At 40.2% G+C, this 17803-nt stretch overlaps 1 protein-coding gene across 3 annotated transcripts; it reads left to right on the forward strand.

The window, feature by feature from the left end:
* The first annotated feature begins 801 nt into the window (after positions 1 to 801).
* On the forward strand, positions 802 to 11579 carry STEAP1 (STEAP family member 1). 3 transcript variants are annotated; one of them, XM_069859600.1, is made up of 5 exons: positions 802 to 851; positions 3976 to 4080; positions 5895 to 6407; positions 7844 to 8008; positions 9265 to 11579. In XM_069859600.1, the coding sequence occupies exons 2-5, from the start codon at positions 3988 to 3990 to the stop codon at positions 9520 to 9522; spliced, it is 1029 nt and encodes a 342-aa protein (XP_069715701.1). In that variant the 5' UTR covers positions 802 to 851; positions 3976 to 3987; the 3' UTR covers positions 9523 to 11579. The 3 variants fall into 3 exon arrangements, with proteins under 3 accessions (XP_069715701.1, XP_069715702.1, XP_069715703.1); XM_069859601.1 differs by lacking the exon at positions 802 to 851 and adding an exon at positions 1504 to 1520; XM_069859602.1 differs by lacking the exon at positions 802 to 851 and adding an exon at positions 2072 to 2091.
* The last annotated feature ends 6224 nt before the right edge of the window (positions 11580 to 17803 follow it).

Below are 17803 nucleotides of genomic sequence, written 5' to 3' on the forward strand. Positions count from 1 at the left end.
AGGACTGGGAGAGTGACAGGTTTGGAAGGAGTGGTGGGAAAGCATCAAAAGAAGCGTGGCCAGCAGGTCGAGGGAGGTGATTCTGCACCTCTATTCCTCTCTTGTGAGACCTCATCTGGAGCATTGTGTCCTGTTCTGGAATCCTCAACATCAGAAGGATATGGAGCTGTTGGAGCAGGTCCAGAGGAGGGCTACTAAGATGATCAGAGGGCTGGAGCACCTCCCATAGGTGGACAGGCTGAGAAAGTTGGGGTTGTTCAGCCTGGAGAAAAGAAGGCTCCGAGGAGACCTTATAGCGACCTTCCAGTACCTGACGGGGCTACAAGAAAGCTGGGGAGGGACTGTTTACAAAAGCTTGTAGTGAAAGGACGAGGGCCAATGGGTATAAACTGGAGAGAGGTGGATTTAGACTGGACATAAGGAAGAATTTCTTCACTACGACAGTGGTGAGGCCCTGGCCCAGGTTGCCCAGGGAAGCTGTGGCTGCCCCATCCCTGGAGGTGTTCAGGGCCGGGTTGGATGGGGCTTTGATCAGCCTGGTCTGGTGGGAGGTGTCCCTGCCCGTGATAGGGGGGTTGGAACCAGATGATCTTTGAGTTCCAACCCAAACTATCCTTGGGTTGTACGATTCTATGACTCTACGATTCCCCTTCCTCCTCCCCGCGGCGGGCCGGGCGTAGGCGGACGCGCCCCGTTCCCGCCGAGGCCCCCGATGCCGCCGGCCGGGAGCGGGCCGGGCGCGGGAGGCGGGGCCGCCCGGGGAGGTGGAGGCAGCGGCCGCGCTTCCCCGCTGCCGCCCGACCCGACAGATCCGCAGCAGGGCTGCCCCGACACAGCCGCGGAAGAAGCGGGTGAGACCCGGAGGGGCGCCCGCGGGGACGGGACGGGACGGGGCGGGACGGGACGGGACGGGGCTCCCCGGGCGCCGGGCTGGCAGCGCGCTCGGTCCTGCCCCGGCCGCTCTGCAGAACCCGTGAACGGTCTCCTGCCCCAGCCCTGCGGGTTTTTCCACAGAGCTCAGCAGAATTTTTGAAGGGCAGGGCAAGTTATTTGCTGGTGTGGCGAGCGCTCTGGCCGCCCTGCGCGGTGCGGCGGGAGCTTTAAAGCAGGACAGTTACCCCGAACTCTCCCACGCTGCCACGCTCCGATGGTGCCGAGGGGCAGAGCTGCAGGCACCGTCCGGTGGCATTTTCCATCGCCTCAGCGTTATTATCATAGCCTGTTTATTTTACCCTTTTTTAATGGAGCTAGCCCTGAAACCCCTTACTCTGGAAAAGCTCTCCTGCACTTCGGATGATGTTTTCTCGGGGTAACGTCTGCCCAGCTGGATCCCTGTTGCAGTGAGCGCGTTTTCTCGGTACGAAATTGAGTAATGTACTCGCAGCGTTGGAAACTTGGCTTTCTGCAGCGGGACATCCTCCTTCCTCGTTTAGAACTGCCGCCCAGAGGAGAAAGGCTGCACGCTGAGAGGGGACGTTACTACAGCCGGTTTCTCTCATAACAGTTGTGATTACGATAAGGTTGTGACTAATCAATTTCCTAATTTTTTTTTTCTTCAGACATATTTAAAAAAGACACGTGCTGCATGTGACTCCTTTCTGGCAATGCATAAGGCACTGAATAGTGGAATTATGAGTGTCTTGTATGTAGGGTTTTCCAAGACTATTACCATGCTTTGTTACTGGGCGTACCCAAGAAATAATTTGGTGTTAGCTGTGGTGTCAGAAGCCAAGTGGACTATTATGGTTCAGCATCTCTGTTTCCTTGCATGCACTTGCATGGGTGTAACCCATATTTCCATGGATGAGCACATGCATTCATTCACAGGCACATTCTTTTTTCCTTTCCCTTTTGTTTTCTGATGCATAAACCATTAATGCTATATTTAACATGGTATTAGACATCGTTTCCCCAAAAAAACCCAGTAAATCAGCTTTTAGGGTCATTGACTGGCATTCTAGCTCATGGACTTTCTTTTCACATCTATCTGTCATTTACATCTTCATCAATACAAACTTTAACTAGATCCTATTACTGGACTCTTCGTTTCTAAATTTTCTGAATGAAGAGTGATAGCAGCATGAGAATCAGGTGAGTCAAGCTTTTCCACATATAAAATATGCTTTTGCATCCCCAAGATAGTGTGGTAGCTAGAAGAGGAGAGTGGCTGGGATCACTGTGTAGGTGCATGTAGACTGGCGATACTAACAGTTGAAAGCTCAGTGAAGATCAGTACAGAAAAAAAATTTAAAAGCAGCAAAGATCTGAGTCACAAGCTGTTTAAAAAACTTTAAAAAGTCTGTCTCATAACCTAAAAAAGTGGCATCTATAAGTTTACATCCTTTTTTTCCACATCAAACTTTAAAAATCAGAGAGTAGGCCTTAAAAACAGTGTGACTGCCCTTCATGTCCTAAGTTCTTTTAGAAGCAGGTCTGGAGCTGCCTGTATTTGTTCCTATTTTTTTCCAGGTGAGTACATTCTGTTTGTAAACTATTATTTGCCATTGTAACAGCTAGAAATACAGTAGAAATTCCTAATGAATCATGGGACTGTAGGAGCTAAGGCTTTATGAAGATATCTGATACCCCAAAACTTGTGATTAAATCATTGGGACTAGGCCTAGGAACAGGGAGGTAGAAACAAAAATATGCTTTCCATTCGACCATATTTTCTTGTGTGCAGGATATATAAACCATCCATTAGCTGGGATGTGGGAAAGGGTTAACAGCCTGACCTTCAGACAGACGCTCTTGTTGACCCTACTCTGCAACTCTTGGCTGAAAGGTTATGCCCAAAGGGAGAGCTTGTTAGCAGAAGGGAAAAATCCAAAGAGAAATAATTAGGAAAAAGATACCTTGCCCTTAGTAGTCTGGTGACCTGGCAGAAAGCGTACCGTTATAGCAGACAGTACAAGACTGCAGGACTCATCCACTGCAGTAATCAGACTCAGTAAAAATACGACAACTGTCAAAGTCTGATTTGTCCATACAATTTTCAAAAAGATTTATGGATATAAAAGATAAGTAGCTAGCAAATCAATTTAATATCTAGTAATTCAACTGTTCAGTAGGAAGATGCATGGAGGAACTACCTAGTCACTGTGTTAAAGGTAGCCACAGAACTCACACTGGTATGGCGCTTTGAGCTTCCAGTGATATGGTGCTAGTGCCTCTCCTCCTGCAGTGTGCAACAGTGTGATGCACACTTGGGAAGTCCTTGTTGCAAAGTCTTGGCAGTCCTTAAAGTTGTTTTACAGCCTTCAAGATACTATCTTTACTGCTGTCCTAGGATTTTCAGAAACATCTCTATATATCTAATGTCTTCTATTTTTTCTGGCTTCTGATTTGTTGTAGTAGCTTAGAACCGTTTCTGCTGGTACTGGTAGGTACTAAGTATTGCCAGTGTACCTTGAAACAGCATGAGTAAAGCTCTATCTGGAGTTCCCTGACAATCTTGAAGGGAGGACACTTCTCTAAAGCCAGAGTGACTGTCAGGCAGACCAATCCTAAAACCTAAGTCCTAAAACCTAAATTCTGAAACCTGAAATATTTCAGGAACAACATATGGGTTTCTTGCATAAGCAAGTGTCCTGAGCTTACCAAAAATCCATCTTCATAATATTTTACATTATTTCTGTAAGCTGTTTCAAACTTACTTGTTGTAATTTTAAAACTTTCAGCTTGAATTAATGCAGTCATTCCACTGGCGGCATGGGCATTTAGCTTAAATACTATTTTCCATCAATTTTTTTTTTCCTAGATTCACACCCTCTCTTAGTCTCTGCTTTACTTAAAAAAAAACAGGCTGAGCTTTTCTGTTCTCTTCTTAGTGGACAGACTTTCCTTTGCCTAGATTATTGTACCTTCTTCAACAAATGGGTGGAGGAGAGGGAAGAAAACATTTTGAGGGAAAATAGGCCTCAGTTCCAGTAGGGCATTTCAAAACCTGTTTCACGTCCTGTGTTTGTTTTGCAGGGAGTTTCCGCAATGGAGAAGAGGGAAGGTGACAGTCATGCCACTGATCGGAATGCAGGTCAGAGCATCGTGCCGAGAAGAAATACAGGAAACTTTAGCGACTTGGTAATGTTTCTGCAAAAAAGAAGCTCTTATGTCATGCAGAATATTGCAGTCTTTCTTCAGTTTTGTCCAGAAACAGTGTTCCCATCACACTGGCATGTCATCACTGCTTCTGAAGTCTTGTCACAATATTGACATGAACAGATAAAAAGATAAAGAGCATCTCATTCAATTTAATCACAGTCCATGATAAAAAATACACAAAGTTTGGGCTAGCTAAAAACTACATGAGGTTAGTTGCTAGTTGCATTTTACCAGATGAGCAAAACTGTAGAAATAGTTGGGGACTTTCGTACAGGAATATAAAATTTGAGTTTGGAGGCATTTTCATAATTGCTGCATTACATGCAGTAGGTTTTCAGCATCACACAAAAACAAGGCCAGAAAAAAATTCACTCTAACAGCATTTGCCTCTGCAACTGCTGATACACAGAAGTAGTTCAGGCTACAACTGTTACTTTAATATGAACTGTCTCACAGGCTGTGAATACTGAATTAGGCTTTGCAAACTGTCTCTTCAAGAAGCAGATATCTCTAGGTGGAATTTGTTTAGATGTGAGTCTCAGTTTGTGTAGTTTATACTAGCTTCTGATTCTGCAATGCATGGACTACACTATACTTTTCTTCATGGACTAGAGAATAAAAGTTCCTTAGGCTGCACCTTCATTGTTACAAAGATATGCTTTTATTATCACATAAAAATGTAGTAGTTATTCAGCTAAAAAATCCCAATGAAGACTGTAACCTTTAATTTTACTGTAGAGCACTGCGGGCAAGTCAGTAAGGCATGCAGTGGGAAACAAGCTACCTTATCTCTGGAATTCTACAGGAAGATAGCAGGGGTTTGCGGGTTTTTTTTGTTAAAAAAAAACACCTATGCATCATTGAAGATGAAGACAAGACTTGCACCTACTTACCCTTACATTATTTGCAAGTAGTACACTGTTTGAATTGACCGCTTAATCAGCTTCAATGTATTATTTTATTCTTAACAATAAAACCAGGTAATATTGCTCAGGGAGATCTCCTGTATCCTATCAGAATGCTAACTTACACCTTTCAAACTGCAAATATTTGCCTTCCTCAAAAAACATTTTGCATTCTAAAGTGTGTGATAATTCTGCCAGGATGTTCTGTGAGACTACAGTCAAACCATGCCAGCTTGGCAGCCTAAAATTCAGGTCTTTTACACTGAAGTGACTCAGTTTCATAAGGTTTCATAAAAGTTAAGAGGACATTTAGATTTGTGAAGGAAAGGAAGAGACCATGAGACTTCATGCTGGCATTGACAGATGTGTAGCTGTTCTAATACAGTGGATCCTGAACATTTATATTTACATCCTTATTCCCCTAATTAAAAGTCATTAAAATAGCAGTGACTGAAGGAATTCTTTTATTGTCTTGACTCTGGATTCTGTTACTGTGCATATTATTTGGGCTACATCATTAAGTCTGTAGCTGAAATTCTCATTTGAAAACTGTAGCTCATATCATAAGAAGCTATAATGATTGTTCGCATCATGTAATCCATCTTCCCTTGTGGTGTAGTTAACTTACTGGAATTAAAAATCTATTGTGAAATCATCACAGATGATGAATGAAGAATGAGAAACCTATGCTAAAAGTGCCTTGCTCAATTACTGACTATGCAGCTTGAAACATTACATTTTCAAGCTACCTTGTCTTCAATAGTGTGCATTTTTTGTATATGGTTTCAGTGCAGCATGGGGTAAAAGTCATGACAGCAAATACTGTCATTACTGAAGTTTTTAATTCTCTCTTGAACTCACTTGGTGTTTCCTTTCTGTCTTTTCCAGAATGTTGATATGCAAGTCACTAATCCACCAGAAGCAGCCGCACTTTTTAATTTACATCAAGCACACCATTTTGGTGAGTTTGAACACTCTTCAGAACAACACTGCACGCAGGATCTGTTCCCCAAGTGGCACTTGCCAATGAAGATAGCATCTGTGATCTCATTAATAACATTTATTTACACTTCTATGAGAGACGTCATGTATCCTTTTATAACCAGAAAAGAAAATGTTTTCTACAAAATTCCAATCCTTGTCATAAACAAAGTTTTACCAGTGGTTTCAATTACCCTTTTAGCACTAGTGTATTTACCAGGAATATTAGCTGCTGGTTTCCAGCTGTACTTTGGTACCAAGTATAAAAGGTTTCCCCAGTGGCTGGATAGATGGATGTTATCAAGAAAGCAATTTGGACTTCTCAGTTTCTTCTTTGCTACAATGCACGCCTGCTATAGCCTATGTTATCCAATGAGAAGATCATACAGATACAAGCTGCTGAACTGGGCATTCCAGCAGGTATGTTAGGTTCAAATGTGCCAACCCTTCTGTATTCAGAAAACCCTTCTTTTAATCATTCAAGCAAATTTGGATGGAGGGGAATCCATTTTCCTTGCCTTTGTTTGATTTTGAAGCAGATCCCCACAGAGCACTGTGAAGGGATGGAGCAGGACCTAGTTATTAAAACATGTACTAGAGAGTCAAGAGTAATCACAGCCGTGCCAGTGTGTTTTCTATAAATAATTTGCTTAATTTTGGAATTTTTATCTCTCTGAAAAATGCACATTATTATACCTGCCTCACAGGAACATTTAAGTCTTTGACACATTATTAGCTTAGTATGGATTAATATTCGCTGCACCAGTGGAATCTGTCTGCAAAAACTGAGCATACAGTATTTTAGGTATCTACTTTGTAAAGCAAATTAGCCAGCAATGAAGGAGGGCTGAGCTAAACTACAAAAATCTGTATTTGCCACAAACTAGCTTTGTGAACACTGATGAATCTATGATTGGGCTGATGCACACTAGCTTATTAAAAGATAGAACTTCAGTCATGCTTCTGAGCCACGGGCAATAATTGGCTTGCAAAGCTCTCTAACATTGTCTGTGACTACAGATTGCTAATACTGGCATATCACCTTGAATGCCATGAGTACTGCAGTATAAGGAATATTCCAACGTAAGGTATAGACTGCAAATGCCCATTCTTTTTACCCTTAAAGTCTAATACAGAGGTTTTTTTAAAAGCACAATATGATGCTAGATTCTTCTTAAGAATTCTGTAAACAGTCAAACTACCTATTGAAAACTCTGAAATCAGTAATCTTACCAGTAATCTAATTTGAATGGATTACCAGAATTTTCCTTGAGATTCCGGTCCTCAAGATGAAGAAATTAGCCTTAAATAGGAGAAGCTTTGACATCAGTTAATTGAAAATCACAACCTTTTTAGCAATACCAACCAGTGTATTTAGTGAATGTAGTAAGCTGTTGTTTTAAAAATATAGAGCTAAACAACTTATCCTGGCAGGATACTGTCATTAAGAGTGCTGGCTGAATTAGCTGTCTAAAATGGTGTGGTTAATATATTTCCTGTTGTTATAATCTCCCAGATAAGGTATTTAGCCATAGATGGATTTTTTTTTTTTTTTGTGAAAGAATAAGATTCCTCCTGCTGTGAAGTTATGGTAACAGGCCTTAGAACCAGACCTTCCTGCGCTGAGACACTGATGATATTCAAATTCTTCTCACTTAAAGTCCACTTCTGCTTTGCAGATACTGGTGGAGTCTGTCATCAGAAATTAATAGCAGTTACATCCAGAGACATTCAAACAAATAAAAATACTGTGTTCCTTGGCTTATTTCCTGACTATTATGGTGAAAGTGGCTGTATTTCAAACGAACAGCTAAGTGTGCCAGTCTGTCATTTTAAATATGGTGCTATTTTGGTAGGTCAAACAGAAAAAAGAAAATGCCTGGATTGAACATGATGTTTGGAGAATGGAGATTTATGTGTCTCTAGGAATTCTGGGACTTGCTTTGCTGGCCTTGTTGGCAATAACATCAATCCCATCTGTCAGTCACTCTTTGACCTGGAGAGAGTTCCATTACATTCAGGTACACATAAACGTCATCATTGCATGTCATTAGTCCTTATTTGTAAGACTGTATGTTATCTGCTAAGGCCATTAGGAGTTACAAATATCAAGCACAGAGGAGCTAGTGAAATTAATCTAAAAGTTTGTTCCATATGCTTTGTTAATTGCTTTGCAAGAAATGTTCATTTCATTTGTTACTTTGTTAAGAGAAAAGACTGTCACGTTCAGGATGTATAGTGGAAAGAAAGACAACTCCAAATCACTTTTTTACTCCTTTGACATCATGACCAGCAGCAATTGTCTCTTCGTGACCTGTACTTATGTCAAAGACTTCTGGTACTTAAGGCATTTCAATCATCTTCTGGGCATCTTGAGTTTCAGGAATGCCTTCTGTCCTCCTTAACTGGGAGTACATGGTATTGAACCAGCCAACACCGTTCCCGTGCAACACAGTACATAAGAAGAATTGCTTATTGCTCCCTTGGAGCTGTTTTGGCAATTCTTTACTCCCTGAATTTCACATTAGTGCGATGAAGAAACCCAGAAGAACAATACTACTGTATTGGATTCTTTTAAAAACAATATCCTCAAAAATCAGGTTCCGTCGATTTAGCAGTTGGAATGGCAATGTTTGACTTTACTCATGAATAATTCCATTTTTCTAACAATATCGTTATGCAACAAGAAACTGAAAATTGCTAGTAACTCTAGTATAACATGTCCTTTTCTCTCAAATTCCACATCCTAAGCCAAATTTATCAGCGTAAGCAGAATGAGGGATTTCAGTTTCCTGTAGTTGTGCAATGGCTTTTGTCGTAGTACTACTTGTAGACTAAGAGTTTCTGATTTTAATTGAGCTTAACATTTTTCTTTGGAAATAATCAATTAAGCCATTCATAAATCTGCTTTTGGATGCATAATAATTTATCACAGAAGTAAAGCAATTCAGGATATAGATGGCATCTATAAATTGAGATATTGAGAACTCACCCTTTTTCAGGAACAGCCTGTAATCTGTAATCTCTTCTGTATATTAGCTGAAAGTATCAAAGCAATACTTGAAAAATGTGTCTTACCTGTTTTCCTTCACAGTGGCATAGAGGGGTACAGCTGGATTCTTGAGTTACTGTTCTTAAATTTTAATTCAAAGCCAATGGTCTCTTTTCTTTAAGTGCATTGGTTGAGGCTTCTCCTGCTTTCCATATTTGATTACAGAGTATTCTTTGTGTTAAGTCAGAAAAAATAAATAGCTTACTATTTTCTTTCTTTTTTCAGGGGAAGATGGGATATATAGCTCTGCTGCTATGCGCTGTTCATGCCCTGGTGTTTGCTTGGAATAAGTGGGTTGATGTGAACCAATTTATCTGGTATACCCCACCTTCATTTATGGTAGCAGTTTTTCTTCCTATTGTGGTTCTGCTTTGCAAATGTGTGCTGCTCCTCCCATGTTTTAGGAAGAGGCTAAAAAAGATCAGATATGGTTGGGAAGCTAATACACAAACCAATCAAACCAGTATGACTTCCAGACTATAGACAAATATGCTCATTTCTTGTCTATGTATGTAAATATGCTCAAGGCCATGAAATGTTCACATTCTGGCTCTATTTTCACATTTTCCATAGATGTTTCTTTTTCACTTTTCATTTCTACTTCAGGAGTATGGGATACTTGATGCAATTTGAAATGCAATTTGAAATTTGGTATTTCACTTATTTTCTTCAGGCTCCCTGCTTTTAAATTCCAAGGGCTTTGCCACCTTAATCATAATTCTTTCAGAGGCAAAAGCAATCATAAATCATTGCCCCAGATAACCACAGAAAGTAAATAAATTATTACACCATAGAACCCAGGAATGCTTTCTGCTTCCCACAGCCCTGTTTGTTCCTCTGTTAAATCTCAGTGTTATACTGGGACAACTACTGGAGTATTTATCATTCTATTACCCCTTATTGCCTGCATCTTATGTTTCACTCTGTAGAATGGGAACCTTGGCACATGAGCCAGACAGAAACTGTGTATTCCCACAATGTCTTGAACTTAGACAATTGGGCAAACAGAATTGCAGGGAACTTTACAAGGTAAATCTCTCCTGGGGCTTGGGCACAGTCTAAAAAAATGTTTTTAGACTCATATCTCCATCTTATACAGAACTAGGTGTGTCTCTGTTTATTTAAAACGATAAAACATTTCCCATTTTTTTTATTCCATGAGCACGTTCTTTTGTTTCTGCTGCTGGAAATTTTCCATGCTTTTGACCTAAAAGTTTGCAACCCTTCACATGTGCTAAACGTTATTCACACAAATTATTCCAGTGGGATAACTCACATCAGGTAAATGTGTTTTACTGTTTACTCTAGGGCCAGCACAATTGTGTGACTAAAAGAAAAACATTAAAAATAGACATTTGAATATTGACATTGGTTTGGTGAGAATTCCATTTTAAATTACTTCTGACAGCATCTGTTTTTATGAAGATTTTCATATAAGCTAATTAAACCTTACTTTCCTTATGTTGCATGGGTCTGGCTGAATGTTTTAAATGAATAATTCATTTGTTAGTATCTATTTTAAATATACTATGCAGTAGTTAATATTTTCACCCAGCATCAGGAACATTTCTCCCAGCCTCACTGCATCAGTCAACTAGGACATGGACTGATGAGGACACTTCTTGCTGGGATCATCTGAATGAGAACATCTAAATGTAACTGGTAACAGCTCTGGTATTAAAACAAACAGCAAAACAATGTGTGCATAAAAAAGTATGTAATACATGGTGCTAATGGTTCTGCAGCTAATGATTCTTTTGTACATTTGTGGACTTGGTGTATTGAGCAAAAATAACGAACAAATTAAATATCTCCAGGGATACTACATTTTCTGTTTTCCTTGTTGTAACTCCATTCACATACTGCAGCTGAAAAGTTGGCTTTGTTATTTGCACTTAATGTAGTACTGTAAAAATAACTTGGGAGATGGTGGCCTGGATAATATAGACTGAAGAGGAATGAGTAGCATTTTGTCTCAAATCCGTAAGGCATAACAGAGGCAAACACTCTCTAAAACATAGGAAACTGGTCAGCAATGTGAATCTAAGAAATTTGAAACAGAAGAGGAAAAGTGTGGTTGTCAACACATTAGCATTTACATTTCTATAAATGAAATAAATAAAATCCTCTAGAAGTCATCTTAGGGATAAAGAATAATATTTGCCAAAGGCCTTAGTCTGCCTTAGGCAAACTATTATCTGCACTTTTTTGTTAGGAGTCATAAAGAAAGAAATAAAATCATTTTTCTAATGGAAGAGGTTGAGACAAGTGGAATGATAAAGAATTCCCTTTGTCTTCTGCATTATCCACCACCTACTCTTAAAGCGTGATCAAACGTACTACTTGGGGCAAAGCTGAGACTGTAAGGACACCAAGCAACATCTAAATGCATCCATTGAAAACAAGTACATTTGATTTTATTGAAATATGTGCTAAATCATGCTCTCCAGAATCAGCCCTGCTTTTTCCCTTGCTTAGAAAATCTGGAGAATTTAATTCAATCCCCAACTTTGTTAAATTCTAGTCAAATAGCAGGACTAATTGTTAAAGTTGGCTGTAGAGGCCAACACTTTGACATAGAGGAATATAAACAGCTTCAGGGGTATCAAAGCTTGCAGCACAGAAAGCAGAACCTGATCCTTGGTAACTGAAAACTGAAAAAAGAAGAATGAAGACACTCCTTGGAGGAAACCAAAGCTATTCATTTGGTGTGTATAAAACAATATCAAGGCAAATTAATATGTCTATGTATTTAGAGAGCAAAATAGTTCAGGGGAATGATAATGGGCTTCAAGGCTTTTCACCTTATTGCCACCACTACCAACTGTAATCTTTTGCACAAGGACTCTGTTATGGATCACCTAGATCAGTGAGCATTGAGTAGAAGAGTACGGTCAATATGGTTATGAAATTAATAGAAGCTGGAAGGTAAGGTTCTGTGCCTTTGGAGTGTACATCTTACTGCACAGCTGTAGGATTTAGGCCACTAAGTCGCTTTTGAAAGTGGGACTTGAATTCCAAAGTTGATTTGGGCTTTCTGAAATTTTTGTCGAAGTTCTTGAAACCTTCTCTCTCTGAATCTGTAAGATATTGTCCAATTTGGAGACTAATAGACAGATCCTTATTGTAGAAATCACTATAGGTACCACTGCTAGAAAACAGACCAAGAGCTCCATGTAAACATATTACCTATACTCCACTTTGTGGAGTGTTTGATCCATCTGTTCTAAAACATCTTTATCCAGGCAGTGGAAAAGAACTGTTTTCTGTACTATTGTATTTTGGGCATAAAATCAGAACAAGGCATATCATAAGCACAGAACTCCTTTCAGGAAGTACTAAAAAAAATGAATATATATGGACTGTTTATTTTTGTTCTGGTTTTCATGCAGTGGTGTTAGATTTAGAATCATTCCACACTAGTTGGTTTACAATTGTGTCCTAAGGAACCACTCTATTGAAATACCTTGCTTTATGCATTTGTTATACAAGGTAGTGCAAATTAGCATAACTTCATTAATTTCAATCTGTTAATGTGGGTTGAAACTCTTAACATAAATTACAAATGAAAACTAATTTCAAGATCAGCACACACTATCCAAACTGATGTTTATGCACATTGTTCAGCTGGGGACATTAATCACGCTTCAGATTTTTCTCTGTAGCATTGCTCAAGGGCAAAATCAGAAGTGTTTACTACCAGCTGAAATTTGCATACTCTGCCAAAGCTATTCCTAAAATCATATGTGGCATCCAAACATTCAAGCAGCTTTTTTCCTACTAACTTCTCAATTAGGAGCCAGGTTTTCTGTGTCACAGCTCACCTTTTCTCTAGAAAGGACCACTGAGTGCCTAGAAACAGAAGTTGAAACCTTGTGTCAAGTGTCTTCCATGCTTCATAAGTTTTGAGTAAACTAATGTACCTCTAAGTAACTCACTTCCCAAACTGCAGAACTGGAGAAGTAGCACTTTACAGGACCTTGCAAGCATACGTTGAAGCTTTTAAGGCATTCAGTGAGGGAGGAGGGTCATGTAAGGGCTATAAAGGGTCCGGTCTAGTTGTGGAGTGCTTTGGAGGGGTACTTTTGATCCCTGAAAGCATGGATCAAAGTCCAGGCAAAGCTCAAGAATAGTGAGGGCATTGAGGGGAGGAAAGGAATACAGACATATGTTTAAATAAGAACCCATCACTCTAGTGTAAGTGGTTTTGCAATGCCTCTACAAGGGCTGCAAAGTACTTCCTTCGGTTGTTGCATGTCCCTGGTGTATTTATGTCAAAGACACAGAACTGAAACTCTGGAGAGAGATTTGTGAATCGCTGAAGACACTTGAATTTTCTGCCGAGTTTACTTGGGGTAGCCAGACCCCAGAATACCATTCCCAAGAAGTGGTACCAACAATCAGTGCATGGGAGGCTAGAGCCAGGTCTGTGCTGGCAATGGCTTAATGTAAATTCGTGCTGATAGCAGCATTTACTGCAAGCAGTTCCTCCCTTTGGCCAGTTTTCACTGTTCTCTCCATGCTGCTAATATTCAAAACTTTGAAGTTAATCAAACCATGGAATTTGATCCAGTTGAAAAGTAGTGCAGGGGAAAGAACGATGCAGTCAGAACCATATGCTGGCCCAATTTATCTGACAGCCAAGTAGGAAGGGCAGCAAAAGGAATAGCATAAAAGGGCAGTTTAACTTAAACCAGCTTCAACTATGGGGTGTAGGTGCTCCTAAAATTCAAAACTTATTTCATCTTGTTTCAGTATCAACAGTATTCCATTGTTTCACTTATTTGTCATGTTCTTAATTTTCCATGAATCAGTAGGCAAAAGTGGGTTCTAGAAATTGTTACCGAAAAACAAAAGCTGATGTACATGACTGTGGAATGTGTGGCTTCATTTATAGAGATGATGATCTCATGTCCCCCCTTCTTTTGTGCTATGTCCATAGTTTCTGTCCCTTGATAACATGAAATGATATGTTAACCATTTTTTAAATTCAGAATAATTTCTCTTAAGCTGATTTTCTTAAAATTGCATTAAGTAATCATTTACAAGGACAAAATGAAACAAAGAAACAAATTTTTGAAAACATGCTAAATCTACCTCTGGAGAACACAGTCTGCTGTAGTCACTGTAAGTGCCTGGCAATGGCTGGTCATTGCCACTGATTTTTTTCAGTAGTACCAAGATTTCTTGATCCCATCAGTATCCTCTGTTGCTGATGGCAACACAATTTATTTTGCTGAATCCTAGGGATCCTTAAAATAATCTCACTGAAATCAATTGCATCACAGTTCAACTTCTGCATCATTGTTGAACTTTTCCATAGATTGAATGTAACATTTCAGTGGTTGTGGTAAGGCTGATATATTTAGTATGCATAATAAGTTTTCAGAGATTTTCAAAGAAAAATATATAAAACCAGTCAGTGAACCAAACTCTATAAACTTATGAAAAAAAAGACCATGGCTAGTCCTAATAAAGATCATGCAACAGAAGATACAGTTGTTTTGTATTTTATGTTTGTTTCTTTTTATGTATATTTCATCTTCAAAGCACAGAAATAGATTACTGGGATAAATATGCTATGTCCTTGACTTGCTTAAAGATCTGTAGTACCCGTGGGACTGCTAGAATACTACCACTACTACTGACTACTTTTAGGCTCACTACTAAAAAAGAAGCAAGGCAACTGTGGTGTTTTTTCAACTGGACAGTCAGTCTTAGTTTGCAGTCACATGCAGTCTGTATGCATGCTTCCACTGTTCTGTTTGATGTACTCTACTGAAAAAGAATTTTCAGTAGTCTTCTATTATTTGAAATACTGAGAAGTATCTTGTGGCTGGACTTAAGGAATGGCCACATAACCCATTTTTCTCTGCCTTTTTCAAGTCCTGTGACTCATGTAAACAACTGAACGGCATTTCTCCTTTGCCTGTCCACCTGTATCCATGCATATAACTTTTGAACAGTGCATCTCATTCATTCAGAAATATTCTAAGTGTTCTAACAGGAAATCCTTAAAAAAAAAAAAAGAATGGGAAAAAAACAGCCACTTGCACAGCACCTCAAGCATCTGCAACTGTTCAGCACCCTAACAATTCTTTGATGACACCCATAATTAAGATAATAAAGGTTTCCTCTTGTGCTTTCCGATTTACATTAGACTTTGTACATTCACAAAGATAAGAATATCCTATATTATTTATTTCCAGGTAATTGATGACAAACAAAAGAGTTTTCTGGGGCAGAGGAAGGCTGGAAGGATGAAGTTATACAGAGACGCATTAACATGGAATGGGAAGGAATAGAACAGTTAGAGATGTGGGACAAAGATGAAAGGAGACATTGCATGCACTCAGATTTACTTACGAGAGGAAAGACTAAAGGACCCAAACAGATGATAAAGTGGAAAAATAGGTAGGTGGAGGATACTGAATGAGATTAATGCAACATCACCCTCTGTGCCTGGGAAGATCATAGAACAGATCCTCCTAGAAGCTATGCTAAAGCACATGTAGCGCGGGGAGGTGATTAGTGGCAGCCAGCAAGACATCACCAAGGGCAAGTCCTGTATGACCAGCCTAGCAGCTTTCTACAATGGGGTAACCACAGCAGTAGACACGGGGAAACCAATGGATGTGATCTATCTGGACTTCTGTAAAGCCTTTGACGTGGTCCCCCACAACATCCTTCTCTCTAAATTGGAGAGATATGGATTTGATGGGTGGACTTTTTGGTGGATAATAAATAGTTTAGATGATCATATTAAGAGAGTAGTGGTCAACAGCTCAATGTCCAGATCCATGACAAGTGGTGTCCCTAAGGTCCATGCTGGGACCAGCGCTGTTTAATAACTTCATCAATGATATAGACAGTGAGGTAGAGTGTACCCTCAGCAAATTTGCAGGTGACACCAAGTTAGGGATGCAGTTGCCACACCAGAAGGACAGGGTGTCATCCAGAGGGACTTGGACAGGCTGGAGAATTGGGCCTGTGTGAAGCTCATGGGGTTCAACAAGGCCAAGTGCAAGGTCCTACACCTGGGTCAGGGCAATCTGCAGTTTCAATACAGTATGGGGGATGATGTGATTGAGAGATGCCCTGTGGAGAAGGACTTCGGGGTGCTGATTGATAAGAAGCTTGACATGAGCTGGCAATGTGCACTCACAGCCCAAAAGGCCTAATGTATCCTGGGATGGATCAAAAGCATAGCCAGCAGGTCGAGGGAGGTGATTCTGCACCTCTATTCCTCTCTTGTGAGACCACATCTGGAGTATTGTGTCCAGTTCTGAAATCTTCAACATCAGAAGGATATGGAACTGTTGGAACAGGTCCAGAGGAGGGCTACAAGGATGATCAGAGAGCTGGAGCACCTTCCATACAAGGACAGGCTGAGAGAGCTGGAGTTGTTCAGCCTGAGGAAGAGGAGGCGCTTAGAGCAGACTTCCAGTACCTGAAGGGGGCGGACAAGAAAGCTATGGAGGGACATTTTACAAAGGCACATAGTGATAGGATTAGGGGAAATGGCTATAAGTTACAGAGGGGAAGATTTAGACTAGACATAAGGAGGAAATTCTTCACAATGAGGGTGGTGAGGCACTGGCACAGGTTGCTCAGGGAAGCTGTGGCTGCCCCATCCCTGGAGGTGTTCAGGGCCGGGTTGGATGGGGCTTTGATCAGCCTGATCTAGTGGGAGGTGTCCCTGCCCATGGCAGGTGGGTTAGAATTAGGTGATCTTTAAAGTCTCTTCCAACTAAAACCGTTCGATGAGTTTATGATCATCACGATAGCAGGGAACAGAAATCCTTAGTTGGGAACATGGGTAAAATGAAGGACAAGTGAATGATAGATGGCAGAAAGTCTGAAGAAACTGAAGTGAATCCTTGAAACACATGGGATGGGGGGGTTAGTCATCCACAACATAGAGCTGGGGAACGGAATGAACAAATACAAAAAGCCCAAGTGTGTGCAGAGTTTGGCCTGCAGAACCTGTTACGTTGCAAGCACTTCTCCTTCCCCGAAATGCCATTTGAGGTATTTATGGGGAAATTTGTTCAAATTCCACTGAGAGGTATGGACACCAGCAAAGTTACAAGTGGTTCTGTGATTTGGAGGAATTATTCTCTGAGATGCAGCCCTATGATTTTATTATAGATTAAGAGCACACTGTTTGTCAAGCTGGGGAGACATGAGTCATAGATACTGCTCCACTTTCCATAACTATCTAAATATAAACAGAGTTATCTTAAAATAATTTGTGCTTATAGAGGAGCAGACATTGCTACTTTACTTCTCAGAAAAGTGTATGTTGAGCTAAATGAAGGAATATGATTATGTAATACACAATAAACCTAAGTCACTCTTATACATAGCTTATGAAAAATAAACCAACTGAAACCCAAGAATTAGATGGTGCATTAGATCATATTCAGAAAAGTAATTCCTAATAAATTCAGTTTTATCCTTGTTCTGATGGCACTATTCTATTGCAAATATTTAATCTTCACCACTTAGTTTGTGCAGAGGCAAAATTCCCCATTAAATCAGTGGGACTTAGCTATTCAGAGTCAGGCTTGTCCCCTGCAGTCATATAAATACTTCAAGTCTGCCTTCTCCTTGACACAATTACCAATAAATTGTTTGCTTTCCCCAGTGTTTGGGATGGACTCTATTCTGCCATGTGCCCTCCATCAAGACAGCCTAGCCAAGGGAACAGCACTAAAATTTATTACTGTTTCTCCATTACAAGAGCCTGGCCTGGAGCACT

The sequence above is a fragment of the Phaenicophaeus curvirostris genome, chromosome 6 (genome assembly GCF_032191515.1).
Source record: "Phaenicophaeus curvirostris isolate KB17595 chromosome 6, BPBGC_Pcur_1.0, whole genome shotgun sequence".
Taxonomy (NCBI): Eukaryota; Metazoa; Chordata; class Aves; order Cuculiformes; family Cuculidae; genus Phaenicophaeus; species Phaenicophaeus curvirostris.

Excerpts from the sequence above, each read along its gene's own strand:
- STEAP1 (XM_069859600.1), top strand. The coding sequence starts at position 3,988 with ATGGAGAAGAGGGAAGGTGACAGTCATGCCACTGATCGGAATGCAGGT. Across the intron at positions 6,408-7,843 it reads TGAACTGGGCATTCCAGCAG|GTCAAACAGAAAAAAGAAAA; the intron begins GTATGTTAGGTT and ends CTATTTTGGTAG. Across the intron at positions 8,009-9,264 it reads GAGAGTTCCATTACATTCAG|GGGAAGATGGGATATATAGC; the intron begins GTACACATAAAC and ends TTCTTTTTTCAG.